The following is a 25,800-nucleotide window of genomic DNA, read 5'->3' on the forward strand; positions in this document are numbered from 1 at the left end:
AAATGAAACATAAAATTAATAATGATCATTAATTACATTTATTTATTAATTTCAAACACCAATGACAATACAAACAAAAATCAACAGCCAATTGCAATTCCGTAAGATTACAATTTAATTCTAAATTACAATAATTTTGTAGAAATCGAAACTTAATTAATTAGAGTAATACAGTTCAGCAAAAGATTATAAATAATAGAAATACAGGTTTGGAACTACCAAAAAAAAAAAATGGTGAAATTGGCGTTACATATGGGTCATTCTACTTTTTAATGGCCATTAATAGTTTGCCAGAAAAAAGTATGATAGATATTGAATTCGTGAATAAATATTGAATTTCCAAATTATACTGAACCAAATAATAGGAATTTGTTGATCAAGCTTCATAAATTAATATTGATTTATGTAAAAAGATGGTAACGCAGTGCTAAATGGTTTATTTTCATACAAATCGGAAAGAGAAAGGACCACTGAGTTACTGGGATCAAGAATATTTACAGTCGTTATTTATTAAACAAAGCTATCGGGACTGATAGCCTAAATAAGCCTGTTTCTCCATCACAAAACGAAAGTAATGGCCAAGTATTCCAAAACATGCATTTTACGAAAATGTGTCAAAAATTTAGAAAGAAAGAAAGAAAAGTTTTTGGCAAAAATTTCATTTTTGGTACAAGCTTTCTATCGCTGACTGTACTTTTCTTTCCACAGGCAACTAATACTCATTTAGCAAATTCTAAAAACCCCAAACACAATTAGATTGTCATTAAACAGAGTTCCTATGTCCACCTCTTGTCTCCATCATCAGATCAGCTCGATGGTACCATAATATTGCATTGTCACCCGACTTACATATGTATGCAAATTTTCAGCTCAATCGGAAACCGGGAAGTAGATCAAATTTAACTTGCAAGATTTGATTACAAACAGACAACGGTCAGGTGAAAGTAAATAAAAGCTTGTAAAATACATTTAACGCCACATTTGGAAAAGAAGATGAGATAAAAAAAAACATTGGACGCTAAAATGGGATCCCGACTCAGCATAATGCCGCGACAACCCGTGGCGCTTGGTTTTCAGCGGGGACTTGAGATATTAGTAGAATTATGTACAACAAAAAGTAGAATGACGTACATGCGAGATCTACCTGAGACTTGGGTTTAAACCGAAGATAATTGATTGTAATAAAGAGGTAAAGGCTAAGAAAAAAACGTGCCCCTTAATTTGATATATAAAACAGATATAGGGAGCGTGCATGAACTGTAGGAGGCAGCACAGGAGCCGTCAGATTTTTGGCGCGAGGCGTAAATGTGATGTTTTTTGTTCTGATGTAGCCCACAAGATGGCAGAACCTACTATGCACAAGAAAACACTTGACGTGTACATGTGCATGTTTATGGTTCCGATTCAGGCCACAAGATGGCAGACCCTCCTACGCGCACGGTCCCTATATTTTTACCGGTCATTAAACTGTAAAACGTTAAGTTTTGACAGAGTTACCGCAAAATGTATGAAGCTGTACAGCGCCATCTCGTTTACTTGTCAAATTCGAAGCAAGAAATCGTCTTAGACTTTATGCATCTTACTCAATCAATGTTTGGTTTAAACATACGCGGGTAAGGCTCGGTTGCACAAAACTGTTTGTCAACGTTAAAGCGTTCGGTAAATTTTTACTATTATTACTACTAGTATTAGAAGTTTCATAGTTGACTGCTGAGTGACGTTGATCAGTACCCCTAGTGTAAATTTAGTCGATAGCAAAACGTGACGTACGCGTTTGCGTTAAGTCTCATTTTGTATGGGTTTTTGAACAGCGCGCCAAGCGGGACCTTTTGGAAAGTCAAAAATCTCATACAAAATGACACTTAACGCAAACGCGTACGTCACGTTTCGCTGTCGAAAATATTTACACTAGGGGTACAGTCCGCTAAACGTGGTTGGTACAACTGACCCTAAGGCCCTCAGCACACGACGTAAGCGTAAGAGACGCGTAAGCGTATCGTAATACGCGCGTAAAACGGGAGCGCTACGAGCGCGGACAACTTCAAACAAGTCCGCACACGAAGCGTCGTCGTAGCGTAGCGTATGAGATTTCTGTCATTACAACAGGCGTAGCGATACACGCGTTAAAAAGAAAACTTCTGACATAATCGAACAATAAATCTTCTTCATCTGACGAGAAAGTAAGATCGTCGATACATCCGCCGAAGACATCTGACGCCAGCGACGCCATGATTTCAACTAATGAGTTTTCACTCATAAAACAATTACGCTTACGCGACGCTTGGTGCCCAGAACTCGACGCGTCTCGTACTCGTAACGTTTTTACGATACGCTTACGCAACGTTTACGCTTAGGTTCCGTGTGTTGAGGGTGTCAGTCGAAGCAATAGGAATTGAACTTTTAAATATTTCAAAATGATAAGAATTCTACATTTTGCGAAATTGAAAAATTCAACTTTCTGGCAAAGTATATTACATTTTGGGATTTCAACTTGTGAGAATTCAACTTTCTGTTCCTAAAGGGCAATTTTAATTGTTTTTCTTCGTTGATGACGCATTAATGTACAAAAATACACATCTTGTAGCTCTTACCACGAAGAATTTTATACATTCTACACAAATTTGGAATATTCATAAGTTTCGAATTAATTAGGGTTAAATGTAATAATCAGAGAATATCTATGAAATGGCACAGTTAGATGAAAGAGTTAAGTAACATTCACATTTCACATAAGAATGAAAATTTATTCCGGTTTTATTTAGAAATTAAACTATACTGAGTTGATCTTTGAGTAATTTGGTTTCTTCAATCAGCGTGGAGATTTTACTAGTTCTGAAACAACAAAAAACGTAGCTAAGAAAACTTCAAAATAATCTATTATTATGATTTATTTTCATAGCTATATAAATGTAAAATACTAAATTCTTTGCAACTTTTCTTACTCTAGAAGCGAAAATCACGTTTGTTGTATGGGAGCCCCCTTAATCATATATTTTATTCTGTTTTTATTTTTATTTTTTATTTATTTGTATTTGTTGTTATATGTTATATGTTGTATTTGTTGTTATAGCGTTAACAGAAATATAACTATCACGGTTCATAAGATACAGCCTGGTGACAGACAGACAGCCGGACGGACAGCGGAGTTTTAGTAATAGGCTACCATTTTATCCTTTGGGTAAGGAACCAATATATGATATAATGTATTTATTCGCAATAACTGAGTATGTTTTTTTTTTTTTTTTTTTTTTCTATTAAAAACTGTTCGGCGATTGGCTCTAGTCACACCTGATGGAAAGTGAAGACAGGGCCTAAGATGGAGCTCACCGATTCAGTAGTAGCCTATTCACTCTTGCTTTAAAGAGACCGAGGTCATATTTATCAGGGAATACAGAGGGCGGGAGCGCATTCCATTCTTTAGCCATCCGTAACAAAAAAGAGGAGGCAAACCGTTTAGTGCGAACAAATGGAATGTGTACCACGAACGGGTGCATTCGCTCCCCACGCCTGGAAGTCCGATGATGGAAAGGGGAAGGTGAGATCAGAGGGTGTGTAATGTTTTTAATAATAACAATTTGCGAAATTTCATTTTTCATAATTTGAATTGCATAATTTTGATATGCAGAAATTATGATTTGGTATAAAAACAAATACAATAAAAACGAATTGCATAATTTCGAAAGTAATTATAGTTTAGTAGCATAGTAATGTATTTGCATAACAGGCAACCAGTATAATGTTCACTCTGTATACTATTTTATACTCAGAACCGTTTTTATTCATGAAAACCAACAGCATAATGTTGAAGGTGTGGTTTCACAATCAAACCACGGCAAATCGTTCATAAACTTTATTTGATTGAGTTTGCTGAAGGTTTAACCACACTGAATTACTAATTAATAAAAAAACTTAAACATTATATTTGCATGGAACATAATCGATTTTTCTAAACGTCAAACTGACCTACATCCGTACTTTACGTCTGTCGACATATATCATTTTACCGCAAAGCAGCGGCCAGTGTGAGTTGGAACCTCTGTGGTTCCTAAGGGATTCAGATAAACTTCATATAAACGCCTAGTGAAAATGAACAAGCAAAAATACAATTTCCGAGACATATGGTTCTGCCCATATGGTCGCAGTTCTACCTAACACTCCTCCTCGCTGCGCTCGTCGTCGTACCTAACGGCGACCAGCTTTAAAGTTGAAAAGGTAGATTGTTGTATAATTTAATAGTTTGATTGACACCAAGTATATCATAGAACACTATGTCACCATTCGTTAAAATTTAGTACTATATTTTAATTATTATACGAAATGTATGTTATAACAAGTAAAATTATTCCTAAAGATTGTTATGAAGAATGTTTTTATGATTATAGAGCATTCTGTCATTAAATTAGTATGACTAACAACTTTATATGTTTTGTTTTTATACATAATGTTTATTATGAGTTTCAATAGTAGTTAAATGAAATTATGCTAAAAGTTTGTATTAAAATTGAACGGCACCCGAGATCAGATCGTGCAGTTCCTGTGCACACTCTCCGAAATGTATCCGATAGAACACCGATAGGCTAGCGATGTTTTGGTAGCTGAGTTGGTGTGGTGAACCTGTGATTTAGAGTAGACTAGAGACTTTGTAAGTTAAAATTTTGTGTCTGTCTGTGACTACGGACGTTTCGAACGTGACGTACGTTCGAAACGTCAGGCCTAATAATAAAAGTAATTGTATGCGATTTTAAAATGGTTTTTTTTTCGTTTGTAGTAATATTGCGTATTACATGTACGTTTATCTTTTACCCACCTTACTATATCCACGGTGTAAAAAAGTAAATGCACATAAAAATGAACATAACATTTAGGCTGAGAGAGACAGTTTCGTCAATCGTTGTTTTGTAAGTATAGATTATATTGAGGTATTAAATTGCATTAACTTACTGTTGCTGCAGTATCGAGGAGATAGTATCACTGTGAGATTTGCCGAGCGCGATGTCCTTTCGCTTGTATTCATCGTGCCATCTGTTGAACTGAAAATTAAACGTGATATAAGCTAAATAAGATGAAAAGGGTATATTATTAAACGTTATATATATATATATATATATTATACTACGTCGGTGGCAAACAAGCATACGGCCCGCCTGATGGTAAGCAGTCTCCGTAGCCTATGTACGCCTGCAACTCCAGAAGAGTTACATGCGCGTTGCCGACCCTTAAAATATAATATTAACTGCGTATTCCTTATAAATATTATTCATAAATGTATTTAAAATCTAACGTTGATTATGCAACATGTTGCAGATAATTGTTTGTCATCGTGACAATCGTGTTTGTCAGGAAGAGATAAAATTTAACAGAGGATTACAAAGGTTTATGACTAACTGGACAAATGTTTAACCCGCTTCACATGGCGAGTGTAATATTAACTACATCATGCTTGTTGCGGGCGTGTTTCTTTAGCAGCTGTATCTGATCGGCGATCTGTTTTCCGCTCCACTTGTACCGTTATAACTCGACTAACAGTAAGTACCTAAGTAATAGTACATTACTATAGAGGCCGGGAAACGTAGGGTTGCAGGCCAAGTAGATATAGATACGCGGCCGGCAACCCCGTTTCTCGCCGAGATATGTATAGTGCTTTTCTCAAACTTGCAATTAAAACAAAAAATGTAGTCAATTTGTTTTGTGGCGACCTACTCGGCTCGCCACTCTACCAGCGGTGCACTGCGCGCGTAAGTCCGCGCGCCTGCGCGATGCGCCACCGCCGTTGCTTAGCAACGAATATGCACAACAACAACGGTGATTTGTTCTGCATATTCGTTGCTAAGCAAATGTAGCGTACCTATATTTGTTGAATGCCAAGACGTTGTGTCACAATTTGACGTTAAAAAACAAAAGAAGGTTGCTTTACAGTCCTAGGTGTGTAAGGCAGTATGAAATTCCTTTACATATCATCTTCACTCATCGCACCTGATACGAGTATTTAGTATTTCCCGACCTAATTTGACGTAAGTCATGTCATCATTTCATAGCAAGTTTGAGAAAATATTCTTTATTTCACCAACAATGACACATTTTACATACATGTAAAACTATAAATAAATAACACAGACACAGATAACAGTTATACTTTTTGATTATTCTATGTATTACTATTAAAAATCTAGCGAGTCGTGGCGCGTTGGCAGCTCTGTTTGCAGGGAGGGGATGCGGAAACTACGTCACGGCGCGGGGCGGAGCGACTACATAGACGCTAGCGGCATCTATCGGACGGCGGCGGCGTTACGCTCTCAATTAAAATCTTGGACGTAAAACGGAACACATTTTGACGACCGGTTTGGCCTAGTGGGTAGTGACCCTGCCTACGAAACTGATGGTCCCGGGTTAAAATCCTGGTAAGGGCATTTATTCGTGTGATGAGCATGGATATTTGTTCCTGAGTCATGGGTGTTTTCTATGTATTTAAGTATTTATAAATATTTATATATTATATATATATCGTTGTCTAAGTACCCTCAACACAAGCCTTATTGAGCTTACTGTGGGACTTAGTCAATTTGTGTAATAATGTCGTATAATATTTATTATTATTATTTATGTTTGTTGCGGGCGTGTTTCTTCAGAAGCTGTATCTGATCGGCGATCTGTTTTCCGCTCCGCTTGTACCGTTATAACTCGACTAACAGTAAGTAAATATTCTTTTCTCAAACTTGCTATGAAATGATGACATGACTTACGTCAAATTAGGTCCGGAAATACTACATATCAGGTGGCATGAGTGAACATGATATGTAAAGGAGTTTCATACTGCCTTACACACCTAGGACTGTAAAGCAACCTTCTTTTGTTTTTTAACGTCAAATTGTGACACAACGTCTTGGCATCCAACCATCAACTAGCTTCAGTTAGCTTGGTACGGTGATTTGTTGTGCATATTCGTCGCTAAGCAACGACGGTGGAGCATCGCGCAGGCGCGCGGACTTACGGGTTGTACACCGCTGGTAGAGTGGCGAGCCGAGTAGGTCGCCACAAAACAAATTGACTACAATTTTTTGTTTTAATTGCAAGTTTGAGAAAAGCACTATACATATCTCGGCGAGAAACAGGGTTGCCGGCCGCGTGTCACTATCCGACTTCGCTACGCTCAGCCGTATATATCTACTTGGCCTGCAACCCTACGTTTCCCGGCCTCTATATCAATGTACTATTATTTCACCAACAATGACACATTTTACATACATGTAAAACTATAAATAAATAACACAGACACAGATAACAGTTATACATTTTGATTATTTTACGTATTACTATTAAACATCTCGCGAGTCGTGGCGCGTTGGCAGCTCTGTTTGCAGGGAGGGGATGCGGAAACTACGTCACGGCGCGGGGCGGAGCGACTACATAGACGCTAGTGGCATCTATCGGACGGTGGCGGCGTTACGCTCTCAATTAAAATCTTGGACGTAAAACGGAACACATTTTGACGACCGGTTTGGCCTAGTGGGTAGTGACCCTGCCTACGAAACTGATGGTCCCGGGTTCAAATCCTGGTAAGGGCATTTATTCGTGTGATGAGCATGGATATTTGTTCCTGAGTCATGGGTGTTTTCTATGTATTTAAGTCTTTATAAATATTTATATATTATATATATCGTTGTCTAAGTACCCTCAACACAAGCCTTATTGAGCTTACTGTGGGACTTAGTCAATTTGTGTAATAATGTCGTATAATATTTATTATTATTATTTATGTTTGTTGCGGGCGTGTTTCTTCAGAAGCTGTATCTGATCGGCGATCTGTTTTCCGCTCCGCTTGTACCGTTATAACTCGACTAATATAAGTAAATATTTTTTATTGCACCAACAATGATACATTTTACATACATGTAAAACTATAAATAAATAACACAGACACAGATAACAATTATACTTTTTGATTATTCTATGTATTACTATTAAACATCTCGCGAGTCGTGGCGCGTTGGCAGCTCTGTTTGCAGGGAGGGGATGCGGAAACTACGTCACGGCGCGGGGCGGAGCGACTTTAAATTAAAATGCGCTAGCGGCATCTATCGGAAGGCGGCGGCGTTACGCTCTCAATTAAAATCTTGGACGTAAAACGGAACACATTTTGACGACCTGAAGTCTCCGATAATGTTGGAGGAGCACAGGAAAAAAAAGAAAAAAAAAGCCTTATTGAGCTTACTGTGGGACTTAGTCAATTTGTGTAATTATGTCGTATAATATTTATTTATTTAATATGCTTACTTCATCATGTTTGTTGCGGGCGTGTTTCTTGAGAAGCTGTATCTGCTCGGCGGCCTGCTCCCCGCCGCGCCGGTAGCGCCGCAGCTCGGCCAGCAGCTCGCGCTCGGCCGCGGTGGCGGGCGCGGCCGCGCGTAGTTGGCGTATTACTGCTGAACACCTGGGAAATATTTTTTTTTTTTCTTTTATTCAGAAACAAACAGTCATTCAATAACATTGAACAGTAGATTAAGCAGCAGTAAATTGACCTATAGTTTCCTTAATTTACATATCAAAATACGAAGCTAATGCACTTTTTAAATACAAAAATATCGTATATAAATGCAAACAATTTTTACAATACTTTAAACAAATATCTACAGCTTGTCTATATACAGTACAAGTTGATTAACACCTAAAAATAAAAGTGAACATCAAAGTCATGTGAAATTTAAGCTAAATAACAACCAATAATAGTACATTGTGCAACATTGGGTAAGTAAAATGTTGGATAGGAGAGAATTAAAAACCCGAGTTTGCAATATTCTTACCCCCAGAGTTACACACAATGTTTTTCATCACACTAAATTTTACGCGAAATAATTCTTAAATACGGTGACATATCAAACATTAGTCCGCCATTTTGTACCTTTCTTGACAGGTTAAGCATCGAAGCACAGACGTATACGGCATTCAGCCACGATTGAAAATTAAATTTTCTACTCGTCGACAGTAATGGTTGAATTAAGATTTCGTATACCAAACTGTAATTGGGTACTTTTCATGTATGGACTCCCAACTCAACTATAATATTCATTTCGAAACGGTTTAGTCAACTATAATGAAATTGACTAATCACATCTCGCCGCGGTCAAGAGGACGAAACAAAAGGATAGCTCAAATTATTTTTCTAGGTTGTATAGCAGAAACAATTGCTTCATAAGTGATAAACGCACATGTGACACTCTTAATATAACAACATCTATAGACTATTAAAACCGCTTACCGTTGCTTGTTAGTCTCCATAGGCTACGGTGGCCAAAATCGCGTAAAAAACTGTCTATAAATTGCAGAGCAAGTACCAGGGCCTCATGACTTACGAGGTGTCGCTGACCACCGCCGGGTCCCGGCGGCGGGGCGCGTACGAGTATGAAGGTATCGCGGTTGCTCGCGTATCTTAAATAGTACTTTTGGTTTGTTTACCTATACGATTCTATTAGTTTAAAGTTTTTTTTTATTGACTCGTAGATTATTCTATACAATAGCGATGTAATCAAGCTTTTCAATCTCGTACCCAATAAGGCCATTCAGCAAGCTTCGTGGCCTTAACACGGTACTCGTACCAGTAGGGTAACATGTTTAGGCAACGCAGCTTGCTGAGTTGCCTAAGTAAGGTACGAGAATGAAAAGCTTGATTGTATCACTATTGGATACAATACTTTTTCTACGAGTCATATAAAATAGGTAGGTGGTATTTTTTTTTATAGTTGACTACAGCGTATCGAAATGCATATTATAGTTGAGTTGCGAGCCCATACATGAAAAGTACGCAATTATAGTTTGGTATACAAAATCTCAATTCAACCATTACAGTCAACAAGTAGAAAAACTTTCTTATACTATAGTAATTTCAATCAAAATACTGTTCGATATAATAAAATATCATTTAAAAATACTGAATTCAATATACAAGGTGGCCAAAAAATATGTGTATTCTCGTTGCCAGGGAGGTTATGGGATTATACTGAGCAACTTTTATTATGGGACCAACCCCGAAATCGCGAATTTTTTTTTACCCTCTCATAGAAAATGGACCAGCTAAAATGTATAAAACAGCCAGAACCCATAGTAAAAGTTGCTCAGTCTTCTTCTTCTTCTTCTTTTCATCCTGTTACCACCTGCTGGGGTGTAGGGCTCGAACCATTTTCTTCCACTGACTCCGGTCCTGGGCAGCTCGGGTAACCTCCTCCCACCCCATCCCCAATACACCCAACTCTTGCTCCACGGAACGGCGCCAAGTAAATTTAGAGCGACCATGTTTCCGTTTTCCGGGCATCTTCCAGGTCAGGGCCACCTTGGATAGGTGGGTGTCAGGCTTCCTGAGGATATGCCCTATCCAATGCCATTTGCGCGTTTGGATCTCCTTATGTACGGGTGCTTGTCCGGTTATTCTCCATAAGTGAGCGTTTGTGATCCAGTTAGGCCAAAAGATGTGCAGAATTTGCCTTAAGCATTTGTTCACAAACACTTGGTTGCAAACAAAGTTGCTCAGTAGAAGCCCAAAATCTCCCTGGCAACGGGAATGCACATATTTTTTGGCCACCGTGTATACATACTACTACCGCGAGCATACCTAAAGATTACCAAAATACAAAATGTAAACTTGTGAAAATGTACCTGTATTTAATATCATCCTGGTGTTTTTCGGCGAGAAGGGCCTTTTCTTTCAACACCGTCGACTGGAGGGTCACGTCGTCGATGTCTCTCTACGAACATATTTGTAATATTACAATACTCTTTAGAGTGGTAGACCGTCGACTCCCGACCGATTATAATAATAATAAAAAATAAGTTGGATCAAGGGTCAGATGCAGAAGGCGGTGATCTTGGACACGGCGCGTATAGTACGTCGGTTCCTCTCTCTGCAGCCCTGACCACCGGCAGCTTGGGCCCTGCCCCGCTGCTGGCGGCACCCTAGGTTAGGTTTTTTATAATGTGTTTATATCTTTTGTATTGTTTTGTAGGTGTTTTTATATTTTACTTTTATATAATAATTCAGCCTATATACGTCCCACTGCTGGGCACAGGCCTCCTCTCATACGCGAAAGGGCTCGGGCTATAGTCCCCACGCTGGCCCAATGCGGATTGGGGACTTCACATACACCTTTGAATTACAATACTTTTATATACATATTGTAAAAAGCCTAATCTGAGAGAAAAAGATAAATAAAGGAAAAAAATAAAAAATAAATAAAACCATTTGTTTCAAATACGTTACACTCATATCTTGGTTAGTGAAACTTAATTCGAAAATTTGTATTAGTACTTGAAACCTAGGAATATATCTATATACATTATTTTCTTTCCGCTGAGTACGGCACATGTAGCCGATTATGTCATTTAAATTTCAATATTGATTAATTTTTTTTTATACCAAGACGGCGGCAAACAAGCATACGGCCCGCCTGATAGTAAGCAGTCACCGTAGCTTATGGACTCCTGCAACACCAGAGGCATTACATGCGCGTTGCCGACCCTTAAAAAACCTGTACACTCCTTTTTTGAAGAACCCCATACTGTAGCGCCTCGGGAAAACCTCGGCAGGAAGCTCATTCCACAGCCGAAGCGATCGTTTAATTGAAATAAAATCAAAATTCCAATAACTCAAAAACGACATATGCCACTTGAAGAGATACATTCGATAAGATAAGAAGAATTTATTAGCACAAAAAGAACAGAAATCATTATACACAGATAAATATATAAGGACCCGGGAACGTCCTTAAATTACGTCCAAAAGAGAGGTATGGGCATTGTGAATTTCATCTCGCTTTGTGTGGTAGGGCACAGCCAGCGGATGTCATTTCAGATCTAGAACAGAGTCCAACTGGGGAAGTACCTCCACCTTACAGAAAACAGCAGCCAAATAACACTAGACCCTACTCATAGTGTTGTTCCTGTCGGTGAGTAAGGTTGCCAGAGCTCAACGAGGGGCGGCGGGGTTACGGTCGGCAACGCGCATGTAACTCCTCTGGAGTTGCAGGCGTACATAGGCTACGGAGACTGCTTACCATCAGGCGGGCCGTATGCTTGTTTGCCACCGACGTAGTATAATATATATATATATATATATATATATAAAGGAACAGAAAATTGTACTAATTGTAAAATTGCCTTCACTCAGCTTCATGCCACGAAGTTGCTAGGACACACTACGTGACGCTGATTTTCTGTGAAGCCTGGTAAAACTAAAACTAGAATTAGACACTAATATCCAAGAAAACATAACAACGTAGTAAATAATCACATCATCAGCGCTTGGTGGCCTAGTGGTAAGACCGTGCGACTTGCAATCCGGAGGTCGCGGGTTCAAACCCCGGCTCGTACCAATGAGTTTTTCAGAACTTAATGTACGAAATATCATTATCATTTACCAGTCGCTTTTCGGTGAAGGGAAACATTGTGAGGAAACCGGACTCCCAACAATGCCTAGTTTACCCTCTAGGTTGGAAGGTCAGATGGCAGTCGCTTTCGTAAAAACTAGTTCCTACGCCAAATCTTGGGATTAGTTGTCAAGCGGACCCAAGGCTCCCAGGATGAGCTGTGGCAAAATGCTGGGACAACACGAGGAAGAAGAAGAAATAATCACAGCATCAGGCCAATATGAAGTAACAAAAACACAAGGATCGATCCTTCGAACAATACCGGCTTCCGACACGTCGTAAGGGAGGAAAATACAAATCTTTCTGCCATTTTTTGCGGGGGGAAACGTGCACACAGTCCCACTTCTGACTCACTACATACAAAATCCAATCTGTAATGACGACACAAATACATAGAAAATGTCACACGTCAAAGACAAATCTTGCACACCTCGATGTCCTTTTGTGTACGGACGAGTCACAACATGCACCGCCATAGGCACAGTTGTACCTATGCTTTGGCAGAGGGGAAATAGTATGGATGCCGTCTCCCTTCCCTGTGTTGTTCGAAGGATCGATCAATGAATAAAAGTGGCAAAAGGAGTACTCATATTTTTTTATACCACGTCGGTGGCAAACAAGCATACGGCCCGCCTGATGGTAAGCAGTCACCGTAGCCTATGGACGTCTACATATAATCGCCTATTTAATAGTAACTGACGACAGCGCCTAAGACACGGAACAAACGTATATAATTCTTATTGTCTAACAAGACCGGTAAGCATGTTCTATCCTAGACTGGATCGGCACTTTCCAGTAGGTGAGATTGTGGTAAAATGCTTGCCGTTTCGTAATAAAAAAAAAATTGACCGCCGACAGTCATGAAGCTCTTAAGAACCTTGTTACTTGAATTAAATAAATACACTAAATACAATACAATAATGTGTCATGCCGCTTTACGGCATTACACATTATTGTATTGGCACATGGCGCGCTCCATGGCTCTCTGTGCGACACGAATTTTACGCACAGCATGTAGGTCATGGTGGGCAGGACACATTGGTTGAAGAGGCGAGTTTCCAGGCATTGTGGAATGTTGGCAGGTTTCAGGATGTCCGCTAATTTGCTAATTTGTTATAATATTGCTATAGTAACAATAATAAAAAGAACGTGATATTTAAATAATTTCTTTTTAACAAGCAGAAACGTTTGCGAACGATGCTATTAAGCTTAGAATAAATTTAAAAGTGGAAAAATTACTGTCTTGGGTGAGACTTGAACTCACGGCATCTGGATCGATACTTCAGCGCTCTGCCATCTGAGCCACCAAGACCTCATCCATAGGTAGCAAATTTTTCCACCATATGGGTCTAGGGGACCCTAGCGACATCTACCGTAAGAACGTTGCATTTAGACGGCTACCGGAGTTCTAAGTCCAATATTAGAAATTCACATGGCAGAGCGCTGGAGTATCGATCCAGAGGCCGTGAGGCCCGTGAGTTCAAGTCTCACCCAAGACAGTAACTTTTCCACTTTTAAATTTATTCTAAGCTTAATAGCATTAAACTTATTATTATTTATTATTATCTAAACCTAATATCGTCTTTCATAATGACGTAATAGACTATCCCGAACACATCAAAGGCTTTTAATAACTCCCATGTTGAAATGTAAACTACGATAAGGTCACGGTGCAGCTATTGGTATTTAATTAAAAGGGAATTTACACTAATGAAAGAGGCAGTGTTTCAAGGACACATTACCGTCGGCAAAAATGTTATCGACTTTTACTATAACTAATTCTGAGGCACGTGTTGTTTGTTCAGTGTTCTAGAAAATAAAAATATGACCTACTTTACATGCAATAAGATTAAATCAGCATGTACCTGCCAATATAACACAGGGTGCTAAATGATAATAACATGAACGGGCCACCTTCAAGTCCTGGCACCACGCGTCGTGCTGCCGGCCGAGCGCCCGCAGAGCGGCCAGCTTCCTGGCGACGGCGTCCGCGGCCCTCTGCTGCCGCGACATGTACTCGCCGCCGAGCTTTAGAGTCGCTGCAGTTAGGAACTGAAAACGAAGGCAAAACCTTTGTTTGGCATAATTATTGAAAGTCATAATGTAATGATAGTCATAACTCTGAAAACGTTAACTGTAGCCGCCGTGCAGGTCAGGATGTCGACGACTTAAATAAAACTTCGATTTATAATGAAGTGAAGTATAATCTTCCAAAGGGGTACCGGTTTACAAGGGTTCTTGTCAAAACGGTTCAATGTAGAAAATAGGTGTTGAAAGTATGGAGGATGATGCGAGAGTGATTTGCAATATTTGACTTGATCAGTACAAAAGGTTTAGATTTAAATGCTTCCAATTGGCCGCGATACAGATTATGTGGAGCGCTCCTATTGGTGCTTTTAAAAAGCCTCCGAATAATAGCCGAGCCCGACGGCTGCGTTTAGCTGCTGCATTGATTTTTATATAATATTAAGTTGCAGTCGCAACATTAACTTATCAGGAATTTCCTTAGGTTATCCTATAAACACGTTAGGTTACGTTTGTTTTATGACAATCGTGAATAGTTACGCGTTTCTGACCCAATTATGGCTGACGAAAATGCAGACAAACAATACATTATGACTTAAAACTTTATGGGAAACACTAGAGGCCCATGCTAAACAGATGGGTAATGCTGGAACTCTGTATACTAGTAATTTATCATATAACAGATCTCTTTCAAACCAGCTTGATAACTGAACATTTTAGGACGTGTTACCGTATACAGATATAGTAAATAATCCTTTCCCCATCGTATTTTCACGGAAACGCACGAACATATTATGCTATTTCAGTCAGTCCCAGTATAAAAAATACTGAGGTTGACTGAAATAGTAGAACAAATACGAACGTTTCCGAAAAAATACGACGGAAAAGAATTGCTCACTACATCTGTACCGGGCCCATATAGGGAGCGTGCATGAACTGTAGGAGGCAGCACAGGAGCCGTCAGATTTTTGGCGCGAGGCGTAAATGTGATGTTTATTGTTCCGATGTAGCCCACGAGATGGCAGAACCTACTATGCACTAGAAAACACGTGACGTGTAAATGTAAATGTTTATTGTTCCGATTCAGGACACAAGATGGCAGACCCTCCAACGCGCACGGTCCCTATATAATTTCAAAGCCTACACAGACACCATATTATGAAGCGTTCACAAAGAGCACGAAATTTACTTATAAAATGCTACGTTATGAGTAGTAAAACCGAGTTATGTTTTACACAATTTTATTTTATACCTAATCCAGTAATTTGGTCGCCTTTTGTAAGGGGATTTGCATCATATTCGGTCATTCTAGAATTATTTACTGTGGTCAAACAAATAAGTTTTAAGTTGGATCTGGATCTGTCATATTCACCTCTAGACTCTCCTTCGGGCTCGGTTCTTCCTTGCTGTTGATGTTGAGGATCGGCTGCGATACTTCTCTGGCCAAAATTTCTTGGATAATCGCTGTGAATGAAAGCTTTTGTCTCTGAAAAATATAAAACAAACGTAATATTAATTTAAAATGAATGACTACAGAATAACCAATTACTAATATACTAATTTTAAAATGTTTTAAGAGGAAAGTGAACGCCCACTCTCCATACGAACGTAATCTCCATTTCCCATTCTGCATCCTGACATTGGAGAAAATATTTACGTTGTTTACCAGATTAACATACATCAGGATTTTCGGTGCGGGAATGTTTGACATTAACCAAAGAGTAGGTATCGACTGTAAAACAGAATGTACTCGAGTACGTTTCTAGCTAATGAATAATTAATTAGAAAACAGATTATTTTTTTATTTTTATTAGAACAAACTTTGCTACCAAGTAAAACAGTTTTTTACACCACACCAACGCTAGGAAAATACTAACTGTAAAATATAAAAAATCAAATACAAATGAAAGTTATTCAATGCCTATCATTCAAAATCATCATTTTAAAGTCAATTCTATTCGACGACCTCAGAAATCAACTCAAAATTTGCATAAAATTTTTGAAAGATAAGGAACTTAACGAGCTTGTGAGGTGAAAATAAAATTGTATCATAGCATTAATAGGGTGTATAAATTCACATAGAGGTCGTTATTCATTAGGCATAATATGACGTTTTTTCAGACTAACCTATATGTCTATCTCTACTCTTACTCAAACCATTCCCGAACCGAAAACCCCGATGTATGCTGACTAATAGTATTAATTTCGGCCAAAGAGAATTGATAAGATAAAAACGTGCTCCCAAGTTTAAAATTTCTACACAGATTTTTTTGGGCTCTAAATAAAGGCACGATACCGCAATCAACCAGGCATTGCCCCAGTGTATAATTCCGTATCTAAGATTGGAGGATACGTAAACGTAATAAGCAGTAAGAGCCGACTGCTGCGGAACCGTTTCTGTCAGTCTTCTTATGACAGACATACTGGTTTATTTTTTACACAGATTACTAATATGCCCTTTTCATCCTACATTGGTATCTATTTGAATGCCAAGAAATTTTAATTCATTTACGTGTTCTTTATATTTGACCATAACATCCGAGGACTTTGACTTTTGAAAGTGAAATTGCATGCATATTGTTTTTTCTAAATTTACTACTAGATTGTTTTGATCCATCCAGTCTTTAATAGTTTATTTATGTAGATACATAGAACATACCCATGACTTAAATTCTGGGAATGGGAACAAGTATTGAAACCTATCTCAATTTACCTCTTTCAGTATGTTGTTAATGTCGTCTTGTTCTAGAGCCGGGTTCCGCAGCTGCAGCTCTTTGTACAGCTCATCCTCCAAGTCATACGGTTCCAACGTCCTGGAATTATATATAAATAAGTTAAGTTAAAGTTAATTGAAGAAAGAAAGAAAAGTAAGTGAAAATTGAAAATGAAACTGGCGTCAGTGCCAGGCATTCCGGTCAAAGTAGCTCGTGGTCCCGCTGTGCAAACAAGATGGCGGGCTACGGTAGTTCGAGACAAGATGGCGGACAGTTGTCTCGCTCTAACATAACTGGCGACTATGTCTGCCTCCCTCTAACCTACCGCGACAGCACCGTGGCGTCGGTACAGAGCACGAGCAGCGCCGGCAGCGGCGGCGGCGTCAGCGCCACGCCCACCGGCGGCCTTAAAGCAGCCCGCGGGCCCGCTGTGCACACAAGATGGCGGGCGACGCTGGTGCGAGACAAGATGGCCGACAGTTGCGTTTCGCTTTCCGCTGTAACGTTTAAAAAACAGAATATAAGAATGAAGTAAAGGGGAAACTAGGCATTGGGATTAGTGTAGTTTCGTCACGATGTTTTTCTTCATCCAAAAACCGACTTGTAATTAATTAAATGACATTGATTCGATTTTTAACTCGTATTGCCGCTCACTTTTCCAACGTGATCAGTCATCATGGCCTTATATTGTTCTCATATTCAGCCATGACAGCTGCCTTCTGGTCTGTGGACCAATGAACATATTAAAATTTGCTTTAGATGCAAATGAGTAGTTTGTTTCAGATAAACACGTCATACGCACAATGTTTTTACTCCTATTAAGCAACATGGATATTCCGAGAAACAGTTCCATTGCATAAATACTAACTAACAACGCACAATCTTAATCATTGAACAAAATTGCCAAATATTATAAACACAGTATGGTATAAGAAAACTTACCCTCGTCAGCTAAGGCGTAGTCCTTGAGCTGGTTGAGCACGGGAAGGGTGACGGTGTGGACGCCCCCGGCATGCATGCAGGCGTAGCTGTTGTTCGTACACTGAAAATAAATACAAATTGTCACTCCACAACTTTGCTGGTTAAAACTTAGGACGTGAAATGTTAGTTACAAGTCTCATGATATCAACCAACCGCGATCGAATGTATTTCTGTTTGAAATACTAGCATAAGTGTATTCGGTAGAAAAATACACTTGCATAATACATATCAAATTTACGCTAGCATTCGTGAATCAACCCACCAATCAACCCATACTTACTGCTGTGGCGCAGTGACCCGAAGTGGATCTTGGCCTCCGACACAAAGACCGCCATGCTTCTCTGTCCAAAGCTGTTTCAGTCCAGTCGACGGCGCCGAGTTCGCTAAGGTCTTTTTGCATTTCATCTCGCCAGCGGTACCTAGGGCATTCAGACGGTCTTCGGCCATTTGGAAATCCAGACTGCACGATCCTCACCCATCCGGACTACGTGCCGGAGCCATCGGAGTCTGGCGGCTTTCGTTTCTTCAATGATGTTCGGCTCGGACAACAGATCATGATGCTAAGAGCTTAAAAAGTGTAACTATACTTACCGGGTAGAGATGCACTGGGTAAGAGTACTGCATGTCTACATTGTCGTCCGGGTTCAGGACTATGCTCAGCTCCACCGCCTCCACCACGTACAGGGCATGGCTGTCTTCTTTCTCCGTGGCCTGAAATTGCCACATAAAAGTTTCAGAAATGCTTAAAATATAATATACCGAGTAACATAGCGCAAGACAGACCAAATTTTTATTTACTCTTCGTCTCGGTGTATGAAATAAAATTTGAACTGAAAGAGATTATGCCTAGTAATAGCTGCAACTAGCCATAAAAGTGGCCTTACCGTTGAGTTTCGAACTTTGTGACTTTGGTACTATTTTTGCTGTCATATTTACACATGGTCATCAATATTCTTCTCTTTTTGATCAAATTTGTATTGGTACTCACGTTTGGTAATAATAGACAGTGGTAAAGTTGTGCAGAACAAGTAGCCACCACAACTAATGGCGGCATATCTTTACTGTTAGAGAGAGCTGTGATGGAACAGGACTCGGAGCCGTAGTGCCGTGCTAGTCCAACCAGTTTGTCTAGTGAATATAGTTGTACTTACATTGGGTAGGAGAAAACAGTGGTAAAGTTGAGCAGAACAGGTAGCCACCACAACTAATGGCGGCATGTCTTTACTGTTAGAGAGAGCTGTGATGGAACAGGACTCGGAGCCGTAGTTATCGTCCGCTGGAGGGTACATTGCTAGCGGCCCGGTTAGTTTGTGCTGCAATCTGAAATCATTAACATGACATCATAAGACTTATATACAATAATGGATTTATTGGCCACGTCTTCGTTTCCCCTTAAAATTAGGAGAATATCGGATCCAGGTGTAGTAGTTAAGTCCACGGCTGTGTCTCCCAAACTATTCAGGAGAGGTTGCGATGGTAGTAGAGCGGTAGGCAAAGGTACAATGTTATAGAAATATAGACTCACACATTCGCTTTCGAATGACACTACGTCATATCGATGTCTCCGGTTCCCCTTCAAATAAGGAAACTATCTGATCCAGATGTAGTAGTGAGGTCCGCGGCCGTGTTTTCTAAACTGTCTACGGGAGGTTGCTTTAGAGATCGGCAGGCTTAAGTCGTATGGTGAATAAATATACTCACGTTTTAACTTCCAAGTCACACTCCATCATATACACGTCGCCGTTTCCCCTCAGAATCAGAAGACTATCAGATCCAGGTGTAGTAGTGAAGTCGACAGCTGTGTCCCCCAAGCTGTCCAGGAGAGGTCGTGATGCTAGGAGACCCGCTGGCTTAGGGCCGATGGTGAAGATCTTGACGAGTTTCGGACCGGATTTCAGGGCGATATTGTATAGCCTGAAAATAATATTTTCAATTTTAAATATTTTTTAAGATATTTTGATTTTAGACAGACAGTTTAAGTTGAATTTGATTATGGACCGATTTTTATTTTGTATTTTTTTTAAATGCGTCAGATTGCGATAGATTATGGTAGATACATAGGAGTTCCCTATTTTGTACAATACAAGCACATAATCACAGTATGTCATGAAAAATCTTTCTCTGAATTAAAGAAATGCACGGTATTTTGGTAACTCAACGAAAAATAAAACATATTTTTTCGAGACATGCTTTGCTTTCGTATTTATTCCGCCCAGATTGTGGAGCTCTCCAAACCAGCTAAATTTTATCAAACTCTAAACAAAAAAAAAATTGTTTAGGACATTTGAAGTCGAGTTGGTTTTTGGGTCAGCAAAGAAACTAAACTATTGAAGGGACAGTCCACAAAAAAGTCTACTTTGTCGGGGACGTGACGCATATGGCAGCTAGCTTAATAACCTGCAGAAATCTGTATTATATACCGTTGAATTTAAAGCTAAGTTTTCAAATGTTATCATACTAAATATCGGCTTGTTAGCTTTATCAGAAGTGGTAATAAAATAGCGTTACGTACCCGCCACTTTTCTCGAATGCCCCTGAATAAGGTAGGTTTGAGTCAAATGATGAGGATTGTTACCTGATGGTGTTGTCAGAGACCAGGACCCACAGGTGCGACAGCGAGCTGGAGTGCCACTGCACACGACGGACTTCCCCTTGTGAGTAGAGAAAGCGTTCGTCCAGGGAAAAACTCCTGAAAACAGAAACAAGTATTTAAAATAAATATTTTTGAAATGAAACTCGGGTGATATCGTGCAAATTGAATTAAAAATGAAACATTTCGAATCTTTAACAGTGTTTGTGGTTAACGGTAAGAACGAGGAAAAAATATATGCGATCTAATCCGTTTCCATACTTTTATTTCATGAGTAACTGTCGCGGTAACCGAATAAAACGTTAAAGCATATTTCGTTTCTACTTTTGAATAATATAAAGGAAATGGCGAAAAGTGAAAACGTCAGTCAATTATTTGCGCGCAGATCTCCGGCAGACACATTAGTGGCTAATGCTCGCCATACCTACAACGAAAGATTATTGCATAAAGATGAATAGCTAGGATATACTATATAGATGTACGTAAAGATCATGGTGGCAGCACAGGCGAAAAAATGCGACCGTGTTACAGCCGCTGATAGACACATTTCTATTTTAGCTATTTATTTATTTAATCAGCAACCAACACACAGTTGATAAAAATATATCGGACATGGCAAGGTAACACTAGATAAAAGATGTATTCCAGTAGGGCTAAGATGGTCGGCTCTTTATCATTTGTCACCATGCCTGTCACGTTCTAACAAGTATGTAAGTGCGAATGTGACAGGCTTAGTGACAAGCGATAAAAATGGAACCATGCTACCACTGCTGGTCCGTATGTACAGCAATATATTTTAAATATTGCCAAAGTGAAAAAACTTCATTTGTTACGTCTAGCATGAACAATGAGAGCGAAACAAAAAGACAACTGTCACTTTCACTTTGCATATCTATTAGTCAAATATTTGTCACATTATCGCGTGGCTGCGTCATTGAGTACAATAGCAGACAATAGATAAAATAAAGGATGTCACGCCATTCACACACGTGAAAGAAAACTCGTATCCAAACGCCCCCTAACACCCCACCTAAATAAAAATCATAATTTTCACCCAAAGATCCGGTGGCCGGTGTCCGCACCATTATAATCGGGGTAAAAAAAGAACCATTCATATTCTCGTGATAAATACGAAGGAAGGTCTCACCCTTGGCTTTGATAATAATTTGATTATGGCAGCCATTTTTGTTTGCAAGGGTTAATCGGACGTTCGGAAATTGTGGTTGCGTTGAAAAAAGGAGTTTCACGGGAGTTGGGCGAAAGTGAAATTTTAATACTGTCCAACATCCATAATTTATACAGGCAAACAATGATTTCTATTATTGTATGGGCATGCTTATCTTAAGGTCTAAGTCTGACTTAAATATAACCTACACCTGTAAAGGTGTTCAATTTAGTAATATGTAATGGTACTGTAACCAAATACACAATAAATCATTCATTCATTCATTTTAAGTCATGTCAAATCAGTCTGGTTAGCCACTTCAAAATTCTTATTCGTAACGTCACCAGAAAATGACTTTGCGCGTATTAAATAGTATCATCCGTTAGCAGACAGATTTTTATTCTGTTTATTACTGATCGGTTAGTCTTAGGGCCTGTTTCACAATGTCCAAGTAAATTCCTGAATAAGCTGCTTGCCACTTATCTGACGAATAGTCTTCGTTGGCGTTTCACAATCTTCAAATAAGCTTAAATGGTAAATGACCTTTACTACTCAAGGTAGTTTTACATGGCAGTTAATTTATTTGATAATTAGCTATTCAATATTTTACTCAGACTTTGTGAAACAGGCCCTTAACCTCTAGCGATCCACCATAAAGGAAAAATTGGCAGTGAAACGTTGGGTCTACGGCGTGCATTGATTGTCACGGACAGTGTGGCCTAATTGCCAAGAGCATGTCTCCATGGGCCATAAGCAGACGGCAATTGAATGATAAGTTGATCCTATATTAGACCTGTGCATGTCCTAGTACAATAAGTCGTTCTCGAGAAAATCTACTGTAACGTGCCAATAGGTAGAACGTTATTATTTTAGTTACTTTAGGTATGCTCAAGTTTCTACAAATAAAGTAACTAAAACTATGCTACTATAAAAATTATTAATTTTTTTCGAAGAAAGAAAGTTGCGCAGACGTCAGCGAATATGTCTGTGTTAAAGTAGCCGTACTTGAAGCAGTAAAATCCTTAAATGTTTACTTTCAGAAACATAGTTAAGTGAGTGGGATCCCTTTGTTTGACATAATTATTGAAAGTCATAATGTAATGATAGTCATATTATCATTAGTCATAACTCTGAAACCGTTAACTTTTCAGGAATTTCCTTAGATTATCCTATAGATAGGTTAGGTTAGGTTAGGTTTGTTTTATGGCAATCCTGAAAAGTTACGCGTTTCTGAGAAAAACCAAATTATGACTAACGAAAATGCGGACAAACAATACATTATGACTTAAAACTTTATGGGAAACAATAGAGACCCTTAAGTGAGTATTTGCTTATGCAAAAGGTTTCAGAGCAGTTAGTACACAGATTAATACAGTAAAACATTGACATGATGTCCCAAACGCGTCTTGAATACCAATGTCAACGTAAGGCGGGTCGAAGTCAGTCCGAGCCCTATCAATCAATCTCCCGTAAGCCCAGCCAACCCTCTTCTAATGCGTGGGATGGATTCAATTTGAATAGTATTTATGATGAATTTGTGTTGTCCAGTCACCTGCAATAATAACTTATCCTTTAGAAGCCCAAAGGCTAATAAAAAGGTCTCCCATTCGATTCAATTTTGAATATTTATTTTGACACATCAAAATTGCATTTGTCGTGGCAAGTTTTGACGTGTGAGCGGGTAGAGGTTAAATTATGAACCGGGTTAAAATATCCAGGGTGTCGCGTTTGATCTCTAATAAGCAAAGGCTAATAAAACTACAGACTAGCATGAGTTACGTACTCACGCGCGGCTTCAAGTATAGAACGCAACTCATGCCAGCGGGTCTGATGTGCAAGTAGCGAGAAGTTTCCAAAAACTTCTAAAAGTTCTCGGAAATTTCAGTTTTTTTTATAATATAGAAGACAAACGAGCGACGAATCGCCTGATAGTAAGCGATTACCGTCGCCCGTGAACACCCGCTACAGCAGAGGGGTGGTAAATGCGTTGCCGCGATTTAAGAGCGGGTTTTAATTTTACAGCAAAAAAGGGAAACTATCATTTTAGAAATGGAAAATTTTGATTCTCATACAGAAATATGAGACATTTCTGAAATTTAATTATGCGGCAATTTCGCAGTTTTGGAAAGCTTGTGTATCAGTACTAATGATGGGCTTTAAGAGAGAGGTCGATCACATCAATAGGATTTGACTAAGGATATAAGTAGAGAATAGCATGTTCAGCGAAAATTAATGGTTTCGGACACAGCTAATAGAATACCGAGGAGCGGACTAGTTTCTACGAAAGGTGGATCAGTAGAAAAGTTTAAAAACTCATTTACCCACTTTCAACGTGTAATTAATGCGCTTTTGCTCATGTTGCATTCATCCCCTGTATTTATTTGGTGAGTGAAAGTTTACTGGACTCAGATTACTAAGTGTCTACCTAGTGAGTACTAGTACAATGAAAAGCAAACAAACCCTGGATTGCATTGTCTCCAGAAGCAGGAAGGGAAAAAGTAGAGGTAGAGAAGTATATGAGCTGGTAATGATAAAAACTGTTTAGAACGCCTGGACTTATGCTAATGTTATGGTTATACTTTGACTCAAAGTTTAACCCCCTTATTCATAAACATCTACAAAAGTTAACAAGCCGCTAATAATCGTTTATCCCTTTCCATCATACCAATACGTCGGAAAGGGACAAACGATTATTAGCGGCTTGTCAACTTTAGTAGACGTTTATGAATAAGGGGGTAAGTATCTCATAGTTTTAAATAGTAGTAGAAGTTACAAAGAGGTCCTAGCAACGGTATATAAAGATTCATAACATACTACGTGCGTAAGCGAGCCCCACAAGACAGTAAACAAACTCAGGCAAAAGGACAATAAATTAGAAGTGATTCGCATGTACACAGAAAGGACCCAAAGAAAACGGCACATTTAAGAGCGTAAATCACACAATTTTTACATACCAAAGCGAGGGTCATCACGAACACGTGAAAATAGAAAAAACCGTAACAAACGGCCCACATTAGAACAATCGCGGGCGCGCGATGTCTCCGGAACAAAAACCGATAAAAACGCGAAAAGGTTCCGATTCGGTAAAAAATAAGAATTAGACAAAGCGTTTGGGGCCTCTATACGTGTCCAGTTTTTTTTACGAGCAGCCCTTTTGTCCTTCCGGGTCTCTTTTTTAAATAGATCAGCGAGGGTAAGTAAGGCCGGACATCCAACCTGAATTATTATTGTGGATTTTTCTGCTCGGCATTCATAAATATTTTCCCGAGACCCCCGCCCAGGATTTACTCGAATCGGCGTAGAATTATAAATTCGTTTAATAAAATATGATACGATAAAGCCGCTTTTTTACTCGAGCGGACCTCTATTATATTTTGTTTAATTTATATATGAATAATTTAATTTAAAAAGGAAATCTCGGGGCTAATGAAATTTTTGTTTTCGAGATAATGAATTGAAAACACGTCGCTGGACGGTGTCGTCGCGCTGTTATTCTTTTCTCGGCCGCTCATTCGGATTCATCCTCCGTATTTAAAAACCCAAAATAAAATATATAAATGTATTAATTATGGAGATGAATTTACGCGCGGTACTATCGCGGATGCTGCACACGTTTTTGTAAGGGATTTTTTATCACGCATGTAAAAAATTAATTATGAATCTTACTGTGCGGCGAGCGATATAATACGCGTGTTTTTACAGTTTTTTTGTGGGTTACCGGGTGCAAGTGAAGGTAAAAAGTATAAAACGCGGGCGGTTTGAGATATCGGTCCGCAAAAAGGCCAACGACGCCTTTAATCAACACGCAAACGACCCGGCGCGCGATCAAACGGGCCCGTATTAAAAATAAAAACCGCCACACAAATATAAAACGGAGAACATCGATCCAGACTGCTACGACCACGGGGGATTAAA

General features: G+C 39.1%; 1 protein-coding gene across 1 annotated transcript in view; it reads right to left on the minus strand.

The window, feature by feature from the left end:
- Positions 1-15: 15 nt before the first annotated feature.
- LOC133528836 (nucleoporin 88) overlaps positions 16-25,800 on the minus strand; it is a 178,967-nt gene continuing 153,182 nt past the window's right edge. Inside the window, exons 3-15 of the mRNA XM_061866323.1 lie at positions 20,706-20,819; positions 19,832-20,044; positions 19,282-19,450; positions 18,722-18,841; positions 18,092-18,191; positions 17,475-17,646; positions 17,149-17,248; positions 15,808-15,921; positions 14,325-14,462; positions 10,645-10,733; positions 8,272-8,428; positions 4,942-5,030; positions 16-2,832 (exon numbers count right to left, since the gene is read on the minus strand). Coding sequence (XP_061722307.1) covers positions 2,766-2,832; positions 4,942-5,030; positions 8,272-8,428; positions 10,645-10,733; positions 14,325-14,462; positions 15,808-15,921; positions 17,149-17,248; positions 17,475-17,646; positions 18,092-18,191; positions 18,722-18,841; positions 19,282-19,450; positions 19,832-20,044; positions 20,706-20,819 — 1,642 coding nt within the window. The 3' untranslated portion in view covers positions 16-2,765. The remainder of the gene's footprint in view (positions 2,833-4,941; positions 5,031-8,271; positions 8,429-10,644; positions 10,734-14,324; positions 14,463-15,807; positions 15,922-17,148; positions 17,249-17,474; positions 17,647-18,091; positions 18,192-18,721; positions 18,842-19,281; positions 19,451-19,831; positions 20,045-20,705; positions 20,820-25,800) is intronic.

The sequence above is a fragment of the Cydia pomonella genome, chromosome 20, assembly GCF_033807575.1.
Source record: "Cydia pomonella isolate Wapato2018A chromosome 20, ilCydPomo1, whole genome shotgun sequence".
In the NCBI taxonomy this organism is placed as follows: domain Eukaryota; kingdom Metazoa; phylum Arthropoda; class Insecta; order Lepidoptera; family Tortricidae; genus Cydia; species Cydia pomonella.